At 44.5% G+C, this 23131-nt stretch overlaps 1 protein-coding gene across 13 annotated transcripts in view; it reads left to right on the forward strand.

Annotated features, from left to right (window-relative positions):
- LOC140394184 (trinucleotide repeat-containing gene 6A protein-like) overlaps positions 1–23131 on the forward strand; it is a 383091-nt gene that overhangs the window by 279279 nt on the left and 80681 nt on the right. For 10 of the 13 annotated variants that reach the window (XM_072481149.1, XM_072481147.1, XM_072481151.1 and 7 more), the window contains 2 exons: positions 5989–6312; positions 9504–9551. In XM_072481149.1, coding sequence (XP_072337250.1) covers positions 5989–6312; positions 9504–9551 — 372 coding nt within the window. The remainder of the gene's footprint in view (positions 1–5988; positions 6313–9503; positions 9552–23131) is intronic. The other 3 variants (XM_072481148.1, XM_072481158.1, XM_072481159.1) reach the window with 1 other exon arrangement.

Below are 23131 nucleotides of genomic sequence, written 5' to 3' on the forward strand. Positions count from 1 at the left end.
AATTTCACGAGGCTGGTGGAGCAAATGGAGGAGGAGTTCAAGAGGTGGGATGCGTTGCCGCTGTCCCTGGCAGGTAGGGTGCAGTCAGTTAATATGACGGTGCTCCCAAGGTTTCTATTCCTGTTCCAGTGCCTCCCCATGATTATCCCGAAGGCCTTCTTTAAGCGGGTCAACAGGAGCAAAACGGGGGTTGTATGGGCGCGAGGGACTCCGAGGGTGAGAAGGGTGTTCCTGGAGCGGAGTAGGGATGGGGAGGGGGCTGGCACTGCCCAACCTCTGTGGGTACTACTGGGCCGCCAATGCGGCGATGGTGCGCAAGTGGGTGATAGAGGGGGAGGGGGCTGCATGGAAGAGGCTGGAGACGGCGTCTTGTGAGGGTACGAGTCTGGAGGCGCTGGCAACGGCGCCGCTGCCGCTCCCTCCAATGAGGTATACCACGAGCCCGGTAGTGGCGGCTACCCTCAAAATCTGGGGGCAGTGGAGGCGACACAGGGGGAAAGTTGGGGCCTCGGTGTGGACCCCAATACAGGGGAACCCCCGGTTCGTCCCAGGGAGAATAGATGGAGGGTTTTCGGGATGGCACAGGGCAGGGATAAGAAGGTTGGGGGTCCTGTTCATGGACGGGAAGTCCGCGAACCTGGGTAAACTGGAGAAGTATGGACTCCTCCCCCCCCCCCCCCCGGGAACACCTTCAGATATTTATAGGTAAGGACGTTTGCCAGGCGGCAAGTGGTGGAATTCCCGCGGCTGCTGTCACGCACAGTACAGGACAGGGTGCTCTTGGGGGAGGGGGGGGGGGGTTGGAGTGGGGAAGATCTCGGAAACTTACCAGGTGATGCAGGAGGAGGAGGCCTCGGTGGTGGAGTTGAAAGGTAAGTGGGGGGAGGAGGAGTTGAGAGAGGAGATCGAAGAGGGGACGTGGGCGGATGTCTTAGGGAGGGTGAACTCTTCATCTTTGTGCGTGAGGCTCAGCCTCATACAGTTTAAGGTGCTGCACAGGGCACACATGATCGGGACAAGGATGAGCCGGTTCTTTGGGGGAGAGGACAGGTGTGTTAGGTGCTCAGGGAGCCCAGCAAATCACACCCATATGTTCTGGGCATGCCCAGCGCTGGAGGAATTTTGGAAGGGCGTAGCGAGGACGGTGTTGGGGGTGGTAGAATCCAGAGTCAAGCCGGGCTGGGGGCTCGCAATATTTGGGGTTGCAGGGGAGCCGGGAGTGCAGGAGGCGAAAGAGGCCGGTATTCTGGCCTTTGCGTCCCTGGTAGCCCGGCGAAGGATTCTTCTTCAGTGGAAGAATGCGAGGCCCCCAAGCGTGGAATCCTGGATCAACGATATGGCGGGGTTTATTAAATTGGAGAGGGTGAAATTTGCCTTATGGGGATCAAAGGGTTCTTTAGGCGGTGGCAACCGTTCTTGGACTTCCTGGCAGAACGATAGACAATGGTCAGCAGCAGCAGCAACCCGGGGGGGGGTTCTATTTTATTTTTGTTTATTTACCCTGGGGGATCTGAGGGGGTGTATATATTTGCTATGTTTGCTTTGTCTTAATTCGGGGTGTTAATTTATTATTTATGTATGGGGGGAGGGGGCATGGGGTTTGTTTTACTTTGTTCTGTATTTAATTCTACTGGGTTTCTTTTTCATTCTGTTGATATTTTGTGAAAACCCTAATAACATTTTTTTTAAAAAAAAGACTTATCTGGACAGGCACATGAACAGACGGGATATAGAAGGATACAGGTGGTTGCTCTAGATAGGACATGTGATCAGCGCAAGCTTGGAGGGCCGGAGGACCTCTTCCTGTGCTGTATTGTTCTTTGTTCACTTGTATTTGATGCCTTCTAATGTCCTCGATTACACTGCTTCACACCAGTAAATTGCTTTTATACATTAAATCGTGGTCGACTCCTTGTTCGAATGTGTTAAAGCTGCATATTATTTCATAGTCTCCTGAGGATTCTGTCACGACCAAGTCCAATGCAGAATAAGCATGTCTACTGAACTGGCAGTTCATGTTGGTGCTTGGGAAATTTCTGCAGCTGCACCATTACTGACACAACTCGACGGAGGAAGATGGGGCTGACCAAAGAAGACCTGATGAAGTACATTTAAGGAGGACTTTAAAGAATAGAGCCTCACCTGGTCTGGAGCAAATGAGATCATGATGGCCAGGGTTGGTGGCAGAGCCTTGCAGCCATTGTTTTGCATGGAATAGAGGAATAAAGTCTTAGATGGAGATTGCTTGGTAGCCATGTGGCGCGATGTTACCACGTATCAGCTCATTGGTACGGAACATTCATAATAATAATTATCTTTATTGTTACAAGTAGGCTTACATTAACACTGCAATGAAGTTACTGTGAAAAGCCCCAGTCGCCACATTCCAGCATCTGTTCAGATACACGGAGGAAGAATTCAGAATGTCCAAATTACCTAACAAACATGTCTTTCGGGACTTGTGGGAGGAAACCGGAGCACCCGGAGGAAACCCACGCGGACACTGGGAGGACATGCAGACTCCACACACAGTGACCCAAGCCAGGAATCGAACCTGAGACCCTGGTGCTGTGAAGCAACCGTGCTAACCACTGTGCTACCGTGTAGCCATGATCATCTCTGGATCATCAGCGAACATCTCCATTTCTGACCTTATAGCGGGATGGTCCATGATGAAGCAGATAAAGATTGTTGACCTTCAACATAATAGCCTTTGTGCAAGCTGTGACTGCAACAGTGGAGATTTTACCCCAATACCCATTGACATCAGTTTTGCTCGGGCTCCTTAATGCCACACACTTGGTTAAATGCTGCCTTCATGTCAAGGCAGTAACTCTCTCCTTCCATCTCGTAATCCGCTCTTTTGTCAGGAACTGAGTGGCCCTGGGCCTTGGTGTGTAGGTTATTGTTGAATAAGTGCCACAAGAACACAATATAGGAGCAGGAGAACATTTTATGGCTCGTAACATGGGATCAAGTGACCCAGTTGGTGCTATTTTGGAGCAATCTCTTCCAAACCATGACCTCTTGCTGACCGACCCTTCTGGTCGTCACCTCCAGCCTGTGGCTTGCCTCCATGAATCCTGCAAGTAGAAGCAGGTGCAGCGAGTGGGTGGTCACCAGTAGTGAGTGGGACGGCCGGGCAGTACAGCCGGCGGCGAGCGGGGAGGGCCGGGCAATACAGCTGGCGGCGAGCGGGAGGGCCGTGCACTGAGTTTGAGGATCAGGAAGCACAGCCAGTGGCAAGGAACGGGCAATAAGTCAAAAGTGTTGACCTTTATTTTACTTTTTAAATTTATTTGATAAGTTACTTTGCTAATTAATATACTAAGTTAGCATTGAAAAGTATTGAAACTTGCAAGATAGAATGTTTCAATTTTTTTCATGGCAAGAAAAGTCCCATAGATCCTAAGCTTACATGGGTTGTAATGGGAAAATCTGATTGCTTAATGTTTTTTCCTTTAAAATTGCACTTTTCAGTGACACAACTGCAACAGTAAACAAAGAATCACTGTACTGTTCTGTTTTTAGTTATCTGAATTTGATCAGGACAGCATTCCTTCCTCAACCAACACCACTAAAACCGCTTAATTAATTGTTAGTGGAATCCTACTGTGTGCAAAATGGCTGCTGCATTTGCCTGCGCAAGTCACTGCACTTACAGATAATTTGCAGTAAAGTGCTTTGAGACATTTGTGACTTAGTAATGCCCCATCAAATGCAAAGTCTTTGTATTTAGGAAATAGCGTAAAGCGTGACTTAAAAAATTACACATCCCCTTATAAGTGCATCAATGTAGCGGTTTAGCTACATTGCTGATGGTTAATAATTGATCTCTGTATCCTAGTAACAATTGTGCTGAACCTGTATTTCTTCCCTGCAGCAATTGAATTCTGCCTGTTCCATTTTAATATTTAAAGTATGATTGACAGCTGACCTCTAGATATATTTTGAAAACTCTGGTTACCATGAAGTTCAGTCTTCGTGTATACCAAGAATTTATTTATGCATGGATTTAAAAAAAATAAACATCTGAGCTTGATTTGGCCACTCCGTTGTAATGAAGACATGTTTATTCCTAGTAGAGCTTTCAGATTCAAAGATATTACTGCTGTTAACTGGCTTGCACAGTTGATCATTTGTGCAGCAAACACATGATGCATTAATGTTTAGATCTGTAGCATTCACTTTGACACTGATCTTCAAAGTTTGTAATCTACAATGCAACAGAAAGGAAGTGTTTACAGTGCAGTGGTGGTGGGGGGGGTATGGTTTTGGTGAGTGGTAGGCGAATGGGGTGGCCCTTGGAATTTGGAGATGTACAGAATAACCGATGAGCTAAGGGAAGTACGTGAACCTACCCAGCACAAGATTCCACACCATATTAGCTAGACATTGTTCACAAAATCAGTTAAAACAGTAAAAGCTCAGCTAACCAAGAGGATGCAGTTTAGAATCTTTGGGGGCGAGAGCACAGATGGGATGTATTGTTTGGAGAAAAATCCAGCAGTTTGCTTCAGAAGAATTCAGGTAATCAGACGTGCAGTATTGTTAACGTCCACTGAGCTGTCTGCTTTCAACTGCCATGTACCTGGACAGCTCTTCTGCCTGCCTCTTGTCAGTATTCACTCAGCTGTGAAATAACAGAAAATTAGGTCAGTGTCGTGCCAACCTGCTTTAGGTTGGGGGTCAGGGGCAAGGTTGGCTTCCTGTACACTGTCTAAATATCTGTTCTCTGTGCCCTTACAAATAATGCTGAGGTTTGTAGCAGCTTCGCTTTTGCATTGAGCTCTAATAATTTGAAAATTTCAGGGACTATAGCCATAGCACTACAATCCGTTTCTGTCTGAAGCTTATAACAAGTTTGATTTTACCCACAATATTTTGCATGGTGGGGACTAGTGACTGAAGAACAATTTTATTCTCAGCCTTTATATAAGGTAGTTGAAGACAATGGAATAACGCAGAGCCTTCCATGATTCCAATAGTTTAGTGTGTGTGATATTGGCTTTTTATCTAGAATGCGAGCATTGCTAATCAGTGTTAAACATGGCCAAGCCCATTTCTATCCCAGGTGGTTAATCAGAACAGCAATGGATTTGAATTTTTACTGTGGTCAGAAGTTTGTTTTTGGTGTATGTTGTGGAATGCAGTATTTTTGTGTTACATGGGCCATGAAGAATATTGCATGGGTACAGCCTCGTACGTTTCTAATCTGAGTATATTTGTTTAATATCCTACTATGAGCTCAAGGTTAAGTCAACTTCTAAAAATGTCAGGGTACCTATTTTGGCAAGTAATGTTATAAAGGCATTAAGATGCAATGGTGTAACACATTTGGAATCCGCAGAGATCCGACCAATAAGAATAGCTTGACAAAAGTTACTGTTCCTGGATTTTACACTTTGAAAGAATATTAGACCTTGCATTTTACAAGGGAGATTTGATTTGCTTTGTCCACATATTCAGAAAAATTTTCAATTCAGATTTGTCTTCATCCACTATAGTTGAGTATTTGCTTTTTAGTTAAGCAACACTGCAGCTCAGTACTTGGATTGGTGTTAACTGCCTGAGCTCCCACATGGGGCTCACAATTAACCAACTGTGTTTAGGCTTGTCTGTATGAATATTCTTGTAAATTATGTTGGAATTCTTTAAAGTACTGAAGATTTCACTGTGCTTTTACATAGCCCATTCTTTTCCTGGAAACTTGCACCATTCCTTTCCCCAAAGGAAGGGAAAGGGAAACCTCTGAAAAGTGCCACAGTAAAAGGAAGCTCTGGATTTTTGCTATCCTCTGTATTTATCAGAAATTTGAAAATTAAGTAGCCAAATTGAGTCTGTCTCTCACTCTCTCTCTCTCTCCTCACCACCCCCAAAAGAAAACATCCCTTTCCTTATCACCAGTGCTCATTAATGCAGTGAATGTTCAATAAGCTGTCCATGCAGTAGTACTTACTAGCTGATCATTTTTCTCCTCCTCTCAAGTGCCAGAACCAACCAAGACCAGTCAAAGCCAGCCTCAGCCTGCCAACGCTAACAGCGGCACTTCCACAACTACCAGCAACAATAGCAATGCCAAGCGGGTCCCAGCCAACACTCAGCAGCAAGCCTTGTCTCGTTACCCACCTCGTGAAGTACCACCGCGCTTTCGACACCAAGAACAAAAGCAACTGCTGAAAAGGGGCCAGCAGCTACCATCAACAGCTGGGACCGCAACACCAATACTGACCAGCCTGCCTGGAGGCAGCACTGTTACTCTGCAGCCAGTGACCAACGGACAGCTGCAATACAGCAGCAAAATACAAACAGGTAACTGATTCTACGGAATACAAATAGGTTAAGAAATACTTTCTCCTTCACTTAAACTGCTGATAAAATTTCATTCTTATATTACATCAGATTTGCTCAGTTGCAGTAACTTGACTATATCTTATCATTGTTGTTTTAGCACTTGGGATAGCAAATCACTATACTAAGTATGTCAGTGACTAGAATATAAGGTTTAGGGGTTTCGTTTTGAATGTTTTTGAGTTGAAGTGATAGTCCCTCTCTTCAGTTAAGAATTCTGTTAGTTGGGTTTGTTGTTGCCACTGTTACCTTTCGCTCAATTATCTGAATTCTCTGACCGTTATAGTATAGCGACCTTTATGTTAACACCTGGAAAATTCATCTTTTAGAGACAAGTGGTTGTAATGCTAGACTCTGGCATTCATTTATGTACATGTGCAATACACCATTCTGACGATGCACCCTAAAGGTTATAGGGTTCCTAATCTGTTTTAGCGCAGTACATTATGCTGCTGTGTATTATAGTCGTCTTTTGTCCTTGTTCTTCCTCCCAGCCATGGGATATAGTCTTCCTGACCAGATAACACAAATGAAGGGACCATTTCACAGTGAAAGATTTATAAGTCTGTGAAACTTAATGATGAACCAGTACAGATTGTGGGATGCTGTTGTGAAATGTTGTCATTCCTGGTGATCATAGCTACTTTGAGCTCATGCAGTTTATTTTTAAAAAATTTCAGGTGTGTTCTTAATAGACTCCCAACAACTCCTTTTCTGAGTTTCAAATGATATTTTAATGCAGGATTAATACCATTCTGATATCCATAAAATCATAGAATGGTTACACCGAAGAAAGAGGCCATTTGGCCTGGTGAGTATGTTGGGCCTCTGCCAGTGCAGTTTAGTGAATCCCACACTCCTACCCTTTTCCTGTAGATCCCAATCCACTTCAGTGCTTATCCAGCTCACCATGATTGCAAATTTGCTAAGAAGAATTGCACAATTGTATTTCAAGGCCAACCATGTATCCTAATGCTAAAACATTCCCTGTTTATATTGTGGGTCACTTTCCATGGGTGCGGCGCATGCCCAATTATAGCTCCTGTGACAATTGCACTTTGTCCACAATTTCCCACTAAGTAGCAAACAGACATGGCTGCTTCCAACGGGCATAAAGATTTATTCTTTGACTGTGGTAACATTTTGCCATCATCAACCAGCTGATAGCTTTTGCTTTGCTGAACCTTTACTAGTTTATCACAAATACAGATTGTCACCGTCCTCCTCACCCAGCCCCGTCATGACAGTTTAACTTAAATGCTGAATACTCATTGTTAAGTATACTTTTTTTTTCATTTTGAGAAGGTTGCGATAGATCAGATTGAAAAAGTAGTATTTAAGTTTTAGATGTGAATGGGAAGAAAGACGAATAGAAGTGCAGTGTGAGAATTGACATGTATGTTGGAGTTAATACTGTTATTAAGGTCTTCCTGATGTCTGTGTCTGGATTGCTAAGTTTTTATTAGTGTTGCAGCAAATTCATTGAAAGTAATCAAAAGTTGGCTCAGATAGACCTGAATCTCTCAATTGGCAATCCTAGGATTGCATATTCCATATGTAACACACCAATTGGTGGTCTCTTAGCTCATTTGTGCGTTCACTTGTATTGCAGGCTCAATTATCGCCCCGTCCCCATTATCAGTTTAATTGCACTGCCTCTTAAGGGGTCACTGAAATTAATATCCATTTAATAATGGAAAACTGAATATTAAAACTGAATATTTTGCATTTACCTGTTGATGTTGTAACTACACAAGATGTTGAATCAGGACCTCTGTTTTTTGCTGCACATTGTGTTAGGATTTCTCATTGGTGTCCTGCGTCATTATTAACATGTCAAATATAAGAACATAACATAACAACTAGGAGCAGGAGTAGGCCATCTGACCCTTCGAGCCTGCTCCGCCATTCACTGAGATGGCTGATCTTTTGTGGATTCAGCTCCACTTTCCCGCCCGAACACCATAACCCTTTATTCCTTTATTCTTCAAAAAAACTATCTATCTTTATCTTGAACACATTTAATGAAGGAGCCTCAAGTGCTTCACTGGGCAGGGAATTCCAAAGATTCACAACCCTTTGGGTGAAGAAGTTCCTCCTAAGCTCAGTCATAAATCTACTTCCCCTTATTTTGAGGCTATGCCCCCATGTTCTGCTTTCACCCGCCAGTGGAAACAACCTGCCCGCATCTATCCTATCTATTCCCTTCATAATCTTATATGTTTCTATAAGTTCCCCCCTCATCCTTCTAAATTCCAACGAGTACAGTCCCAGTCTACTCAACCTCTTCTCGTAATCCAACCCCCTCAACTCTGGGATTAACCTAGTGAATCTCCTCTGCACACCCTCCAGCGCCAGTACATCTTTTCTCGGGTAAAGAGACCAAAACTGAACACACTACTCCAAGTGTGGCCTCACTAACACCTTATACAATTGTAGCATAACCTCCCTAGTCTTAAACTTTGTATGCTTTTATATTAGCTCCTGTGTTTCGGGACTTTGGCCGACAGCATACCATGATAGGGAGAGAATTAACTGGTACATACATTTGTGTTTTTCAGTAGTTGGTTAAGGGGTAAGTGCAGGCTGGACATTCTGCTCTTCAAATAATGGCTTGGGATCTTTAGCATCCATCTTCATCTAAAAGAAAGCAGTTGTGATACTCTTCATAAGTAAACTTAGCCCAGTGGCTCACCAGCCTTTTCACTTGCTCAAGCCACATGCACTGGTGCAGCAGTGCTTCAATGTAACACTCCACTTGCACCTCCTTTGTTTTTGTTTCTCTTTCTATCCCAGAATCATGTTGTATCAAAGCTCTATCATTAATTATATTTGGTTCTTGTGATTTGGGCTGCCTTTGGTGAGTTTATTCCTGATAGAAATTGTTGTAGTTGAGTGCTGTTAAATTAATTTTTCTGCAGTATAGTGTGTTTGAGAGCCACTGTCTAGTGCACCTTGTGTCCTGGGGCAGCTTCAGTTTAAAAACCATCCAATTAGAACGAAGGGTGACTGATAAACTGGTGGCTAAAAGATATGTTATTTTTATTGCTTTAACTGTGATGAAGGAGACTAGTGTTATACTCTTTGGTTAGAAGTGAGCTGAGAATATATTGAACCCTGACACCTTTTATGGTTCTCTTGCTTTTTCTTAGGCATGCCTCCCATTCGGGATTTGGTCAGCCATTCCCCTAACCAGTCAGGTGACTAAAGCTTTATATTTTCTCTCCCTTCTCTTTTTCCTTCTGTCAGCCCTTCCATTCCCTTCCCTTCTGTCACTATCTCCAGTGTGGCTTGATTTTGCACTTCCTGAAAAATGAAGCGATTGTGGCAGTGACTGTTTACATGATACCTGCTGGGCGTGCTTGTGATTGCTGACTGGGATGTTGGTTGGGTTCAGCCAGCTTGCTTCGCTTCTTGGTGCCTCTGTCGTGTTTTATGTTTGATAGTGTTAACAGACTTGCATGTTTCTCTGAAGTGTCTTTTATGTGGCTCAGGTACAGTTTTAAAAGCTTTTCCCATTGCACCTAATGAGTAATACCAGATTTCATGTAGACTTGACTGCCAGGGATCCTCCGTATGCATCCATACATGAATAGCATTAAGATATTTTTAAAACTCAATGTTATCTGCATTACAAGGTCAGCCTGGGCTGATGAATGGTGCTAAGTTTTGTCTTCATGTGGAGTCTGAATGTTACTGAATATTAATATTGTGATCAGACTTCTGGTGTGCTGTTGAATGAGAAGTTTCATTGTAAAACTATTTTTGGCGCTGTTGTGAGGAGCTCTCTGCTTTTGCAATCCCTCTCTGGTACAAAACCACAGTCCTCCGTAGAATTGGCCAGACTTATAATTTCATGTTGATGTGTCTTGGTAGGAAGCTACAGACATTTAAATCAATTTTCCCATTAATCTACTGATATTAACAGATCTTGGGGTTGTGATTTACAATTTTTCCACCAATGGGTGAGGAGGGGTGGTGATTTGGTACGCTAATACTGATACTCGGTGATCCTTTTCCATGAAATCCTTAAATTTAATTTACAGTCTTTTGAATAATTCCAGGATGTTCCTGGGGGAAATAGTCAGCGGGCAGTGGAGCAGATATGCAGACAATTCACTGAGGTGTGTAAAAGTAATAGTAGAGTAGCAGGCAATGGTAAAGTTCGGGGATTTCAACCCCCTCAACATTAAGTTATAGTGTAACATCGTGGGCCGAAGGGCCTGTTCTGTGCTGTATTTTTCTATGTTCTATGTAAAGGGTTTGGAGGGGGTGGATTTGTTGAAATGTATGCAGGAGAGCTTTTTATGCCAATATGTAGAAGGTACAGTGTAGTGTTGGATCTAATTCTGGAGAACGAGGCCAGACAGGTGTTTGAGGTGACGGTGAGAGAGCATTTTAGTGATAGCGACCACAACACAGTAGGATTGAAGTTTATGGAAAGGGAAAAAGATAGTCTGTATAAAACTGTTTGATTTGGGGGAAGGCAGATTTTGTTAGAATAAGGCAGAGGCTGACCAAAGGGCTTCTTGTGGGAAAATCTACAGCAGAGCAAAGCAGTGGGGGTCTTTCAAAAAGGAAATGGGGAGGAGAGTACAGGTACAATATGTTCCCTTTAGGCTGAAATGTAGGAGCAACAAGCCCAGAGAACTCTGGATGTCCAGGAATATTCAGGACTGGATAAGAAAGAAAAGAGGCTTTTAGCAGGTCCAAATGGAGTAAATCAGAAATTAGGAGAGCGAAGAGGGGGCATGAAAAAGCACTGTTGGGTAGGATTAGGGCAGATGTAGGTACAGAAGTCCAGGAAAGGGACTGGGAGGTTTAACGTAGGGAATGAAGAAATATTGAAAGTTTTGGCGGGCTTAAAAATAGACAAATCCCCAGGTCCAGATGATTTCTATCCCAGGCTGCCATGGGAGGCAAGGGAGGAAATTACAAGGACTATGGCCCAAATTTTTAATTCCTTCCTGGCCACAGGGGACTTGACAGAGAATTGGAGGACGGCTAAAGTGGTTCCACTTTTCAAGAGGGATGGTCGAGATAAACCGGGGAATTACAGACCAGTGAGCCTCTCATCCGTGGTCGGGAAACTGTGGGAGAAAATTAAGCTCCCGTTGGAGTGGCAAGGGCTTCATGGCCTTGTCAGAGGGAGGTCATGCGTGGGTTTCCTCTGCGTGCTGCAGTTTCCTCCCACAGTCCAAAGAAATGCAGGTTAGGTGGATTGGCCATGCTAAATTTCCCCATAGTGTGCACGTTAGGTGGGGTTGGGGCAGGGGAAGTGGGCCTGGGTGTGGTGTCAGAGGGTAGGTGCAGACTCAATGCGCCAAATGGCCTCCTTCTGCAATGTAGGAATTCTATGCCTAACAAATTTGATTGAAACTGTATGAAAACCTCACCTAGCGTCACTCTCATGGGGTGACGTCTCTATTTAAAAGAAAACTGCAAATATTGCAGCTATACGGTATCTGAAGGTTGTGGTTCTGATTAACCTGTGCACATTCAGTTTTCCAAATGGCCACTATTTCTTTGAATTCTGTAATTGAGTCAAGCAAAGAGGTTTCCAAGACACAGTCCTAAAAGTGTAACTAGATAACCTTTTGTGTGTTATGAATTAGTGGTCCAACACAATTTTGTTCAGATATACATATACAACATATTTGCTTTTTACTGTGAGTAACATCATCTCACCTCTTGATTGAATTATGTAATTGTAATTTTCCAAAGATTTTTTTTGTGTGTTGAAGTGTGCTTTTAATTTGTGTGTTGTTTGGGAGGATGTAGCTGGTATATTATAGTAAGACTACAGTATAGGGAATATTCTGTAAGTATATTGATAGGCAATCTTCTATGTGGAGTTCACAACAGATATTCTCACCTGTAAAGGGGACTTCAATGTGTGTGATCATGCCAATTATTAAACAGTTTAGAACTTATTGATAACTATGTGTAGATTGTGTTGGGCTGGTTGATAGCAAAGGTTGGCCTGGATGTTGACTTGGGTTAGCAGTGGTCAGCTTGCTCAGTGCAGCAGTGTTCCTGTGAAAAAAGACTTAGTGAATGTTATTCTTTGTATGTGCTTATTCATTCTGCTTCTGTGACATATTTTACAGTAATACTGCACCATAATTATCTTCTGCATGGAAACGTCTACTTGGATCACATTTTTCTGTTGAGGCTTTGGCAATTTAATGGCTGGTTTGGATTGAATTAGAGCAATTGTGTTGGTACATGATTGAAGCTATGAAGTTTGTCCCTAGTAATTACCAGCAGGTTTACTGTGGCCTCTCGACAATCAAAGCAAGCTTGACCATGTAGCTGATGAATAATAAGCATCGAGCACCCTCACTTTGAAACCATTCTAGCTATCGTTATAATGAACATCACAATAAAAGTAGCAAAGTTTTTAACGTTACTTACCATCAGTTGGGTCGATTGGAGAGGAGAGAAAGTAAATGATGCCTTGGAATCCTTTGGTTTGTTTAAAAATACACAGCAGAGGTCATCAACTTTTCCATGGTGTGTTTTGTGGTTGAGGGAAGACGAGGAAAGAAATAAATTAGCATGAATTCTGTGGAATCCAGTTAAAATGTTCCATTGTTTTCAATTTGCTGTGGTGTGCAGATTGTCTTTTGTAAGCCACTGTGATTGTACAACTGAGAATGGAATGGGTAGGATATCTTGTTCTGGTCAATGCTGACATAAAGGAACCTAGTAACACAAGCCAGCAGTGTTGTAAATATCATAATATGGACGTTTAAGGGCCTATTCAGACAGGTATACAGCCAAAGTGAGCAGAAAGTGGCAAATTTTGCAAGATCCATCCATTATAATCCGCATTTTCTGTGGGTTACTGGGTTATGTTTCCCAGCCCCAAGTTGAATTCCTGTCTGTGCATGCTCTTCTGGATTGTAGGTTCATTGGTAGTTTACCTTGGAGAAAGAAAATATTTTCTCTCACTTGGCTCGAGTGAAAGATCCTGGAACCCAGTATCCAATTTCTCAATCCAGTGCGGAGAGAAATTGGCACGGCTAAAAGATGACTACTTTCCATGGAGATGCTGGGGATTGCCAGTAATTCATTCTGATTCTTATTGATTACTCTGCATACAGTTAACTTATTTGATGCCTACACTAACCAGTTGGGCCAATTGACCTGCTTCTAAGAACATAACAGAAGTAGGCCATTCAGCCCTTTGACTCTGCTCCATCATGCTATGATACTGGTCTACTTCAGCTACACATTCCTGTACTGTCCATACTTCCTTTGAGGCCCTTTGTAACAAAATATCTATTGATTTCTAATTTGAGCATACCTAACCCAGCATCCAAGCGTCGACAGCTCTCTCTGTTACAGAAGTCCAAAGATTCATAACATAACATAAGAACTAGGAGCAGGAGTAGGCCATCTGGCCCTTCAAGCCTGCTCCACCATTCAATGAGATCATGGCTGATCTTTTGTGGACTTAGCTCCACTTTCCCGCCCGAACACCATAACCCTATTTTTAAAATGAAACTGGGCGGCCCACCTGCTGTCAACCCTGGCACTGCAAACAACAACGTAAGCTCAACCCTGCAAAGCTCACCGTAATAATATCTTTGTCTTCCTTCCCAATGTTCCATGGCACCAGAATCACCATCCCTGGGTACGCCCTGTCCCACCAGCAGGACAGACCCACCCGAGATGGCAGCACAATAGTATACAGTTGGAAAGGAATGAAAACTGGAATTAAAAAGCTAGTCTCATGGTGACCATGAAATCATTGTCTATTGTACTAAAAACTGATGTGGTTCACAAATGTCCTTTGCAGCAAGAAATCTGTTGTCCATATCTGGTTTGGCCTCTGTGACCTCAGACCCACAGCAATGTGGTTGACTCTTAAATGTTCTAGTAAGCTACTCAGTTGTAGCAAACCGCTATGAACTCTGTTTTTTTAAAATTAAACTAGGATATCAACCCCGGCACTGCAAACAACAATGTAAGCTCAACCCTACAAATCCAACCTTAATAACATCTTTGTCTTCCTTCCCAGTGTTCCATGGCGCCAGAATCACCATCCCTGGGTATGTCCTGTCCCACCAGCAGGACAGACCCACCCGAGATGGCAGCACAATAGTATACAGTTGGAAAGGAGTTATCCTGGGAGTCCTCAACAATGACTCCAGGCATCATGAAGTCTCATGGCATCAGCTCAAGGAAACCTGCTGCAGATTACCACCGACCAACCTCACTTCAGCTGATTAATCAGTACGCATCCATATTGAACACAATTTGGAAGAGGCACTCGGGGTCACAAGGGCACAGATTGTGCTCTGGGTGGGGGGGCTTGGCTTCCACGTCCATAATCAAGAATGGCTTCCGGTGCAGGTGCTGTTAGGGAGGGAATTCCAGGATTTTGCCGCAGTGACAGCGAAAGAATGGTGAAATATTTCCAAGTCAGGGTGGTGAATGACTTGGAGGGGAACCTCTACGTGGTGGGATTCCCAAGTATCTGCTGCTCTTGTCCTTCTAGATGGTAGTGGTTGTGGATTTGGAAGGTGCTGTCTAAGGAACCTTGGTGAGTTACTGCAGTGCATCTTGTGGATGGTACACACGGCTACCACTGTTGTCGGTGGTGAAGGGTTTGAATATTTGTGGAAGGAGGAGCAATCAAGCTTTGTCCTGGATGGTGTCAAGCTTCTTGAATGTTGTTGGAGCTGCACTCATCTAGGCAATTGTAGAGTATTCCATTACACTCCTGACTTGTGCCTTGTAGATGGACAGGCTTTTGGGGGGTCAGGAGGTGAGCTGCTCGCCATAGGATTCCTAACCTTTGACCTGCATTGGTAGCCACAGTATTAATGTCGCTCGCCCAATTCAGTTTCTGATCAATGGTAACCCCAGGATGTTGATTGTGGGGGATTCAGCGATGGTAATGCCATTGACTGTCAGAGTGCGATGGTTAGATTCGCTCTTGTAGGAGATGGTCATTGCCTGGCACTTGTGTGGCGCGAATGTAACTTGCCACTTGTCAGTCCATGCCTGGATATTGTGCAGCTCTTGCTGCATTTGGACATGGACTGCTTCATTATCTGAAGAGTTGCAAATGCTGCTAAACATTGTGCAGTCATCCGCAAACATCCCCACTTCTGACCTTATGAGGAAAAGGAGGCCATTGTTGAAGCAGCTGCAGGAATTCCTCCGGTTAGTGTTTTAGTTCCGACCATCTTTTGTTTCTTCATCAATTGCCTTCCCGAGTCAGATGTGGGGGTGTTTGCTGATGACTGCATGCGATGATAAATGGCAAGTAATACTCACTACACAGTGCCAAGCCACCTGCAACAAGAGAAAATCAAACCATCTCCCTATGACATTGAATGGCATTACCATCACTAAATCGCCAATTGTCAACACTCAGGGAGTTATCATTGACCAAAAACTGAACTAGACCAACCATATAAATATTGTGACTACAAGAGCAGGTCAAAGGCTGGAAATTGTGCGGAGAGTAACTCACCCTCTGGCTCTCCAAAATCTGTTGTTCATCTATAAGGCGCAAGTCAGCAGTGTAATGAAATACTATCCACTCTCCTGGATGAGTGTAGCTCCAACAATACTCAAGAAGCTCAACACCATCCAAGACAAAGCAGATCGCTTGATTGGCATCCCACTCACCACCACCTACATTTCCTCCATGGATACTGACGCACAGTGGCAGCAGTTTGTACTTTCTACAAGATGCACTGTAGCAACATACCAAGCACAGTACCCTCCAAACCACAACCTCTGCCACCTTGAAGGAAAAGGTCAGCAGATGCTTGGGAATACCACCAGCTTTAAGTTCCCCTCCAAGCCCCACACCATCCTGACTTGAAACTACATAGCCATTGCTTTGCGGTCGTTGGGTGAAAAGCCTGGAACTCTCATCCTAACAGCACCATAGGTATTCCTAAAATACATGTACTGCAGTGGTACCACTTTCTCTAGTGAAGTTAAGGATGGACAATAAATGTTGTCCTAGCAGTGACCTCCACACCCCCGAATGTTTAAAAAAGTGGGTAACTTTGCATTTTATTATTCAGTTTCATCTGCCATTTTCTTGTCTGCACTTTTTTTAAAATTTGGAGTACCCAATTATTTTCTTAACCCAATTAGCAATTTAGCCTGACCAATCCACCTAATCTGCACATAAAATCATAGAATTTACAGTGCGGAAGAAGGCCATTCGGCCCATCGAGTCTGCCACCGCCCTGAGAAGGAGCACCCTACCCAAAACCACACCTCCACCCTATCCCCGTAACCCAGAAACGCCACCGAACCTTTTTTGGATACTAAGGCCAATTTATTATAGTTTATTATAGAATTTACAGTGCAAAGGAGGCCATTCGGCCCATCGAGTCTGCACCGGCTCCCGGAAAGAGCACCCTACCCAAGGTCAACATCTCCACCCTATCCCCATAACCCAGTAACCCCACCCAACACTAAGGGCAATTTTGGACACTAAGGACAATTTTATCATGGCCAATCCACCTAACCTGCACATCTTTGGACTGTGGGACGAAACCGGAGCACCCGGAGGAAACCCACGCACACGGGGAGGATGTGCAGACTCCGCACAGACAGTGACCCAAGCCAGAATCGAACCTGTGACCCTGGAGCTGTGAAGCAATTGTGCTATCCACAATGCTACCGTGCTGCCCATTTAGCATAGCCAGTCCACCTAACCTGCACATCTTTGGACTGTGGGAGGAAACCGGAGCACCCGGAGGAAACCCACGCAGACACCGAGAACGTGCAGGCTTCGCACAGACAGTGAGCCAAGCCGGGAATCGAACATGGGACCCTGGAGCTGTGAAGCAACTGTGCTGACCACTGTGCTGCCCATCTTTGGGTTGTGAGCTAAGTTTTGAACTAAGCTGAACCTCTCAAATGCTTCATTACAACAATTGACCCTACTTCATTGTATAAAACTAGCCCTGGTTCCTTGACATAGGATCTAGGAAACAATTCAAATGCATTGTATGAATTCATCCCCCATCCAATACTGCAAACTTGGTTTGCCCAGTTCATATGAAGCTTAAATCCTGATGATTACTTTGTTATAGTCATGATATGTCTGATTTTCTGACTTGTACTCTGCTTGACACTGCAACTACTGTTAGGGGCATATAAAGTACTCCCAACATTGTTTTCTGCCCTTTGTTATGTTTTAACTCCACCCAAACTGATCGTACATTTTGATTTTTGGAGCCAAGATTCATTTTATAAAAAAAAAATATATATATGTGCCCAATCCTCTCTTTTTGTTCAATTGAGAGGCAATTTAGCAAGGCCAATCCACCTAACCTGCATACCTTTGGGTTGTGGGGGTGAGACCCACGTAGATATGGGGAGAATGTGCAAACTCCACACAGACTGACCTGGGACCGGGGTCGAACCCAGGTCCTCAGCACCATGAGGCAGCAGTGCTAACTGCCCCACCGTTCCACCCCGCTAAGATTCTTTCTATCAGTTATTTTTATTCCGTCCTTTATTATTAAGGTCAACTCTTCCTCATTTTCCTTTTTGCTTGGATTTTCTAAAGGTGAAATATCCTAGAATATTTAAATCCCAACCGTGGTCACTCGGCAATCTCTCCATAATGGCTGTTGGATCTGACCCATTAATTTCTGTCTTGTTATTTACCTGTTGTGAATGCTTCATAATTTCCAATATTTTTATTTTTTTTAAATAATTTTTATTGAAGTTTTCGCAAAAATCAACAAAAAAATGTAAAAGGAACCCAATAGAATTAAATACAAAGCAACACAGTGCCCCCCTCCCCTATATATAAATAATAAATTAACACCCGCCGAAACACATAGTAAATATAGCAAATATATACACCCCCTCAGATCCCCCAGTATAGACAAACAAAAATATTCCCTCTCCAACCCACACCCCCGAGAGTACCCGGCCCTGATCGTGCGTGGCGGCAGCAGCGGGAATTCCACCACTTACCGCCTGGCAACCGCCCTTACCTGTATATACCTAAAGGTGTTCCCAGGGGGGAGCCCGTACCTCTCCTCCAGCTCACCCAGGCTCACGAACTTCCCATCCACAAACAGGTTCCCGACCCTTCTTATCCCTTCCCTGTGCCACCCCAAAAACCCTCCATCTATTCTCCCTGGGACAAACCGGTGGTTCCCCCATATCGGGGTCCACACCGAGAACCCCACTTCCCCCCCCCCCCTGTGCTGCCTCCATTGCCCCCAAATTTTGAGGGTAGCCGCCACCACCGGGCTCGTGGTATACTTCATTGGATGGGGCGGCAGCGGCGCCGTTGCCAGGGCCTCCAGACTCGTACCCTCACAGACCACAATTTCCAATATACCTTTAGCATCAACTTTTATCTTTCTTTTCGTGATGTGACCAATGCACCGTTATTTTTAAGCTCCCTTCTTGACTCACTCCGCTGATTTTTGCCCAAATAATTCTGCTCAAACCTCTATTTCTGTTATTGCTTTTATCCTTTCCTGAATCTCCCTTTTTGCTGATAATTCTGATAGATCTGGTAAATTAAATTCTATGCACTCCAGTTTGATCATCAGAATGCACAGTAATGTTTACTGTTGTAACAGGATGCATGTTTAATGCTAAAAAATATAGTTCATATACTCATTTTGCTATGTGAGCAGATTGAACTTGTGAACTACAAGGCTCTTTTATAAAACTATCCAGTGCATTTTTGAAAACTATTTAAATGATACTGTTCTCCTTGTGTATTTTACTTGTGGTGAAAAGAGGTAATGATTCTGCAATGGCTAATCATGTCCCTATGGTGGGAACTCTTACTGGAGACAGCATTGAAAAAATTTTGCTAGATTTGAAGGTTTTCAATGTAAAAACATTTTACAATCCAAGGTTTATATTTACAAAAAATATAGTTCGGTGCTTTAGATTTCAATATCCATTGAGATAGCTTGAGGTTGGTGTCCTTGGTGAATGGTCGTGTTACGTTGTCACACTTCCTCTGGGGCTTTGTACAGTTATGCTGCATTAACCCTTATCCCACTGAATATTTCCTACATTGGTGCATTGTGTGACCGTAAGCGTTACCCTGTTGAATAGACCGTAACCGTGTCAAAATATTGGCAGTTTAAACAATATATTTCACACATTAGAATATGCAACCCATTGCAACAAAGGCTAATGAAGCTGAATATTAATGGTTCCCTCCATTCAGGTACTTAAAACCTCCCTTCATCACCTCTGTGCTCAAAAATAATCCTTGTCCCTTTTGTCCTTCCAAACTGTTTCCTCAATTCTAAAATCCCTTTCTCCTTAAGTCCTTAAACATATTGCCTGCCAAATCTCTGCCCAACTTTCCCACAATTCTGTTTGTATGTCAAGGAATCAACTGGGTCCTGCACGGTGCTGAAATCAAAATCTTTGATGCAGTTGTCCACACCATCCTCCTTCATTGCCTCTTCTCTATCATCCAGCTGGATGGAACAGCCCTTGCCATGTTCCGTTCTTATCTATTGAATTGTAGGCAGTTAATCACCAGCAATCACCTTCTCTTCCCACTCCAGCAACATTATTTCTAATTCTCCCAAGGATCTACCCTTGTGCACCTGTCTCATCTACTTGCTGTCCCTCAGCAATATTATCTAAATATACATATACACTAATAAGATGCTCTATCTCACCATGATTTCTCTTGACCCCTTCTCACACTCCCAAGATTTGTCATTCTACACATCTGAGTAGAATGTCTTCCAACTAAATATTGGGAAAATTGAAACCATTGTTTGCATTTCCCAAAATCCATTTCTTTATCACTGTTTCTGTCCTTAGCAACTATCTAAAGTTGAGTTCAGACTGTTTACAGTCTTGGGTATGCTTAATCTGATTGAGTTTGGGACCACAAATTTGCTCCCTCATTTGCACCCCTATGATATCACCCAACTCTGACCCCACTTCAGTTCATCTCTGCTTTTGACTATTCCAATCATCCCATGACTGGTCTTCCATCTTCCACCTTACATAGACCCATGCTCACCCAAGACTCTGCTGCCCATATAGCAACTTGCACCATAAGACATAGGAGCAGAATTAGGCCACTCGGCCCATCGAGTCTGCTCTGCCATTCAATCATGGCTGATATTTTCTCATCCCCATTATCCTGCCTTCTCTCCATAACCCCTGATCCTCTTATTGATCAAGAACCTATCTATCTCTGTTAAAGACACTCTGTGATTTGGCTTCCACAACCTTGTGCGGCAAAGAGTTCCACAGATTCACCACCGTCAGGCTGAAGAAATTCCTCCTCATCTCCGTTTTAAAGGATCGACCCTTTAGGCTAAGACGGTGTTCTCTGGTTCTAGTTTTTCCTACAAATGGAAACATCCTCACCACGTCCACTCTATCCAGGCCTCCGCAGTATCCTGTAAGTTTCAATAAGATCCCTCTCATCCTTCTAAACTCCAACGAGTACAGACCCAGAGTCCTCAACCGTTCCTCATACAGCAAGTTCTTCATTCCAGGGATCATTCTTGTGAACCTCCTCTGGACCCTTTTCAAGGCCAGCACATCCTTCCTTAGATACAGGGCCCAAAACTGCTCACAATACTCCAAATGGGGTCTGACCAGAGCCTTATACAGTCTCCGAAGTACATCCCTGGTCTTGTATTCTAGCCCTCTTGACATGAATGCTATCATTGCATTTGCCTTCTTAACTGCTGACTGAACCTGCACGTTAACTTTTTTAAAAATGTTTTTATTCTCCATTTTCACATTTTCCTTCAAAATTTACACCCCACCAACAGGCAACAAACGGTAACAAATACAAAGTCAATACCCTTAACATCAATAACAATCCCATCCTCCCACCACCCCACCCAACTGTCAATATATGCCTCAAATAAAACAAACCCTCCCACGGTGGGAGAAAAAAAAACAAAAGCAAAAAAGAAAAAGGAGTCCGGAATCGCCCATGGCCACCATTAACCGATAGAGTGCACCCCCATGACAACACTCAATACCATCCAGCCTCCAAAGGAGTACCGTAAATGACACCCAGGAGTTGTAAACCCCCCCTCCCCAACTCCTCTCCTCCACTTCCTATTGTAAAACTCCTCCCCCCCAACCTCTGTTCCTTCCCCCCAACTTCCCCCACCTCACTCCCGTTCACTGGCCGGCTTAAACCGGCCAGCGTGGAGGCCCCCGCCCAGGTCCCTTTCCCCCTTGCCTGGCCCCAGGAAAAACCCAGAAGTCCCCTTTTAGCACACAAACCCCGCCTATCCACCTATACCCCAAAGAGCCCTCATTCCGACTGAAAGTCCCATTTCTTCCCTTGTCCAAATATACACAATGTTGGCTCCTATAGCCCATACACCAGCACGCAGTGAAACAAAAAAGACAAAAATACAGTCATGAGGCTACATTGGTACATGACCATTTCTCAATTCTGCCACAGTCCTTCTGCCTTCGCAAACTCCTCCGCTGCTTCTGCCGTCCCGAAATAAAAGTCCTTGAACTTGTAGGTCACCCTCAGCTTTGCTGGATATACAATGCCGCACTGCACCCTGCTAATGTACAGTGCCCTCTTCACCCGGTTGAAGGCAGCCCGCCTCCTCGCCAGCTCCACCGTAAAGTCCTGGTATACCCGTATACCAGCTCCAGCCCACTGCACCACCCGCTTCTGCTTAGCCCAGCACAGGACCTTCTCCTTCACACTGTACCTACGGAAGCACAGAGTCACTACTCTTGGCGGCTCACTCGCCTTTGGTACAGGCTCCACGACCGATGTGCCCGATCCAGCTCATATCGGGAGGAATCCTCCCCCTCCCCCAATAGTTTCGCCAACATCGCGGCAAAATACTCAGTCGGCCTCGGTCCTTCAACTCCTTCAGGCAGCCCCACAATCCTCAAATTCTGTTGCCTGGATCTGTTTTCCAGGTCTTCCATTTTGCCTCTCGGATCCTTGTTGATCTCCATCACCTTCCTCATCTCCTTCCCCACCGAGGTAAGTTGACCACTGTGCTGCAATACTGTCTTCCACTTCCTTCAGCGCCTCCCCTTGCTCCCGAACCTCCGCCACTGCGCTCGCCACCGCCGTTCTCACCGGGGTAATCGCCTCCTCCACCAACACTTTCAAAATCGCCCCCATCTCCTTCCTCATGTTTCGTAAACTGCCTTTCGAATTCCACGGCCATCACCGTAGTTATTTCTTCAGCCGTAAGCAATGCGGCCTCCCCTAGCGCTCCAGCCTCCATTCTTTACTGACCCCGCGGTGACCTTTTCACTCCCCGACGGACTTTCAGCTGCTTTTTTCACGGCCGTTTTTTTTGCCGGTCTTCGACATTTCCCTTCTTTGTGCTGTCTCCCGACTTTCACTGCCTTCGCTGGCCCTAAGACCGGGCGTTAACCCCCGACAATGTCGTTTCCGAATGGGAGCCCTCCAATGCACAGCTGCCTCCCGCCCCCCGTCACCGGAAGTCCCACAGAGTGGGAATCCTTTTGGCAGTGTTCGCTTCACCAATCTACCCCAAAAAGTCTGTGGAAACTCCTGAAAAAGGCCTGAGAGTCCATTCCAGACGGGAGCTGCCGAATGCGGGACCTACTCCTCCATGGCCGCCACAGGAAGCCTCGTCCCCGCTTCTTCAATGGCCTTGGTGTGATCTTTTCACAGTTGCTCCCTCTGCTGCTACAATTCACATTTAATAAAGGCCCTCAAGTCAGCTTGAAGCCTTTAAGCTTGCCCTTCCCCTGCCTGCATGCTGGAAGAGGCTTTTATCTTTACTGCAGCTCCAGCCAAATC

This window comes from Scyliorhinus torazame, chromosome 17, assembly GCF_047496885.1.
Source record: "Scyliorhinus torazame isolate Kashiwa2021f chromosome 17, sScyTor2.1, whole genome shotgun sequence".
Lineage (NCBI taxonomy): Eukaryota > Metazoa > Chordata > Chondrichthyes > Carcharhiniformes > Scyliorhinidae > Scyliorhinus > Scyliorhinus torazame.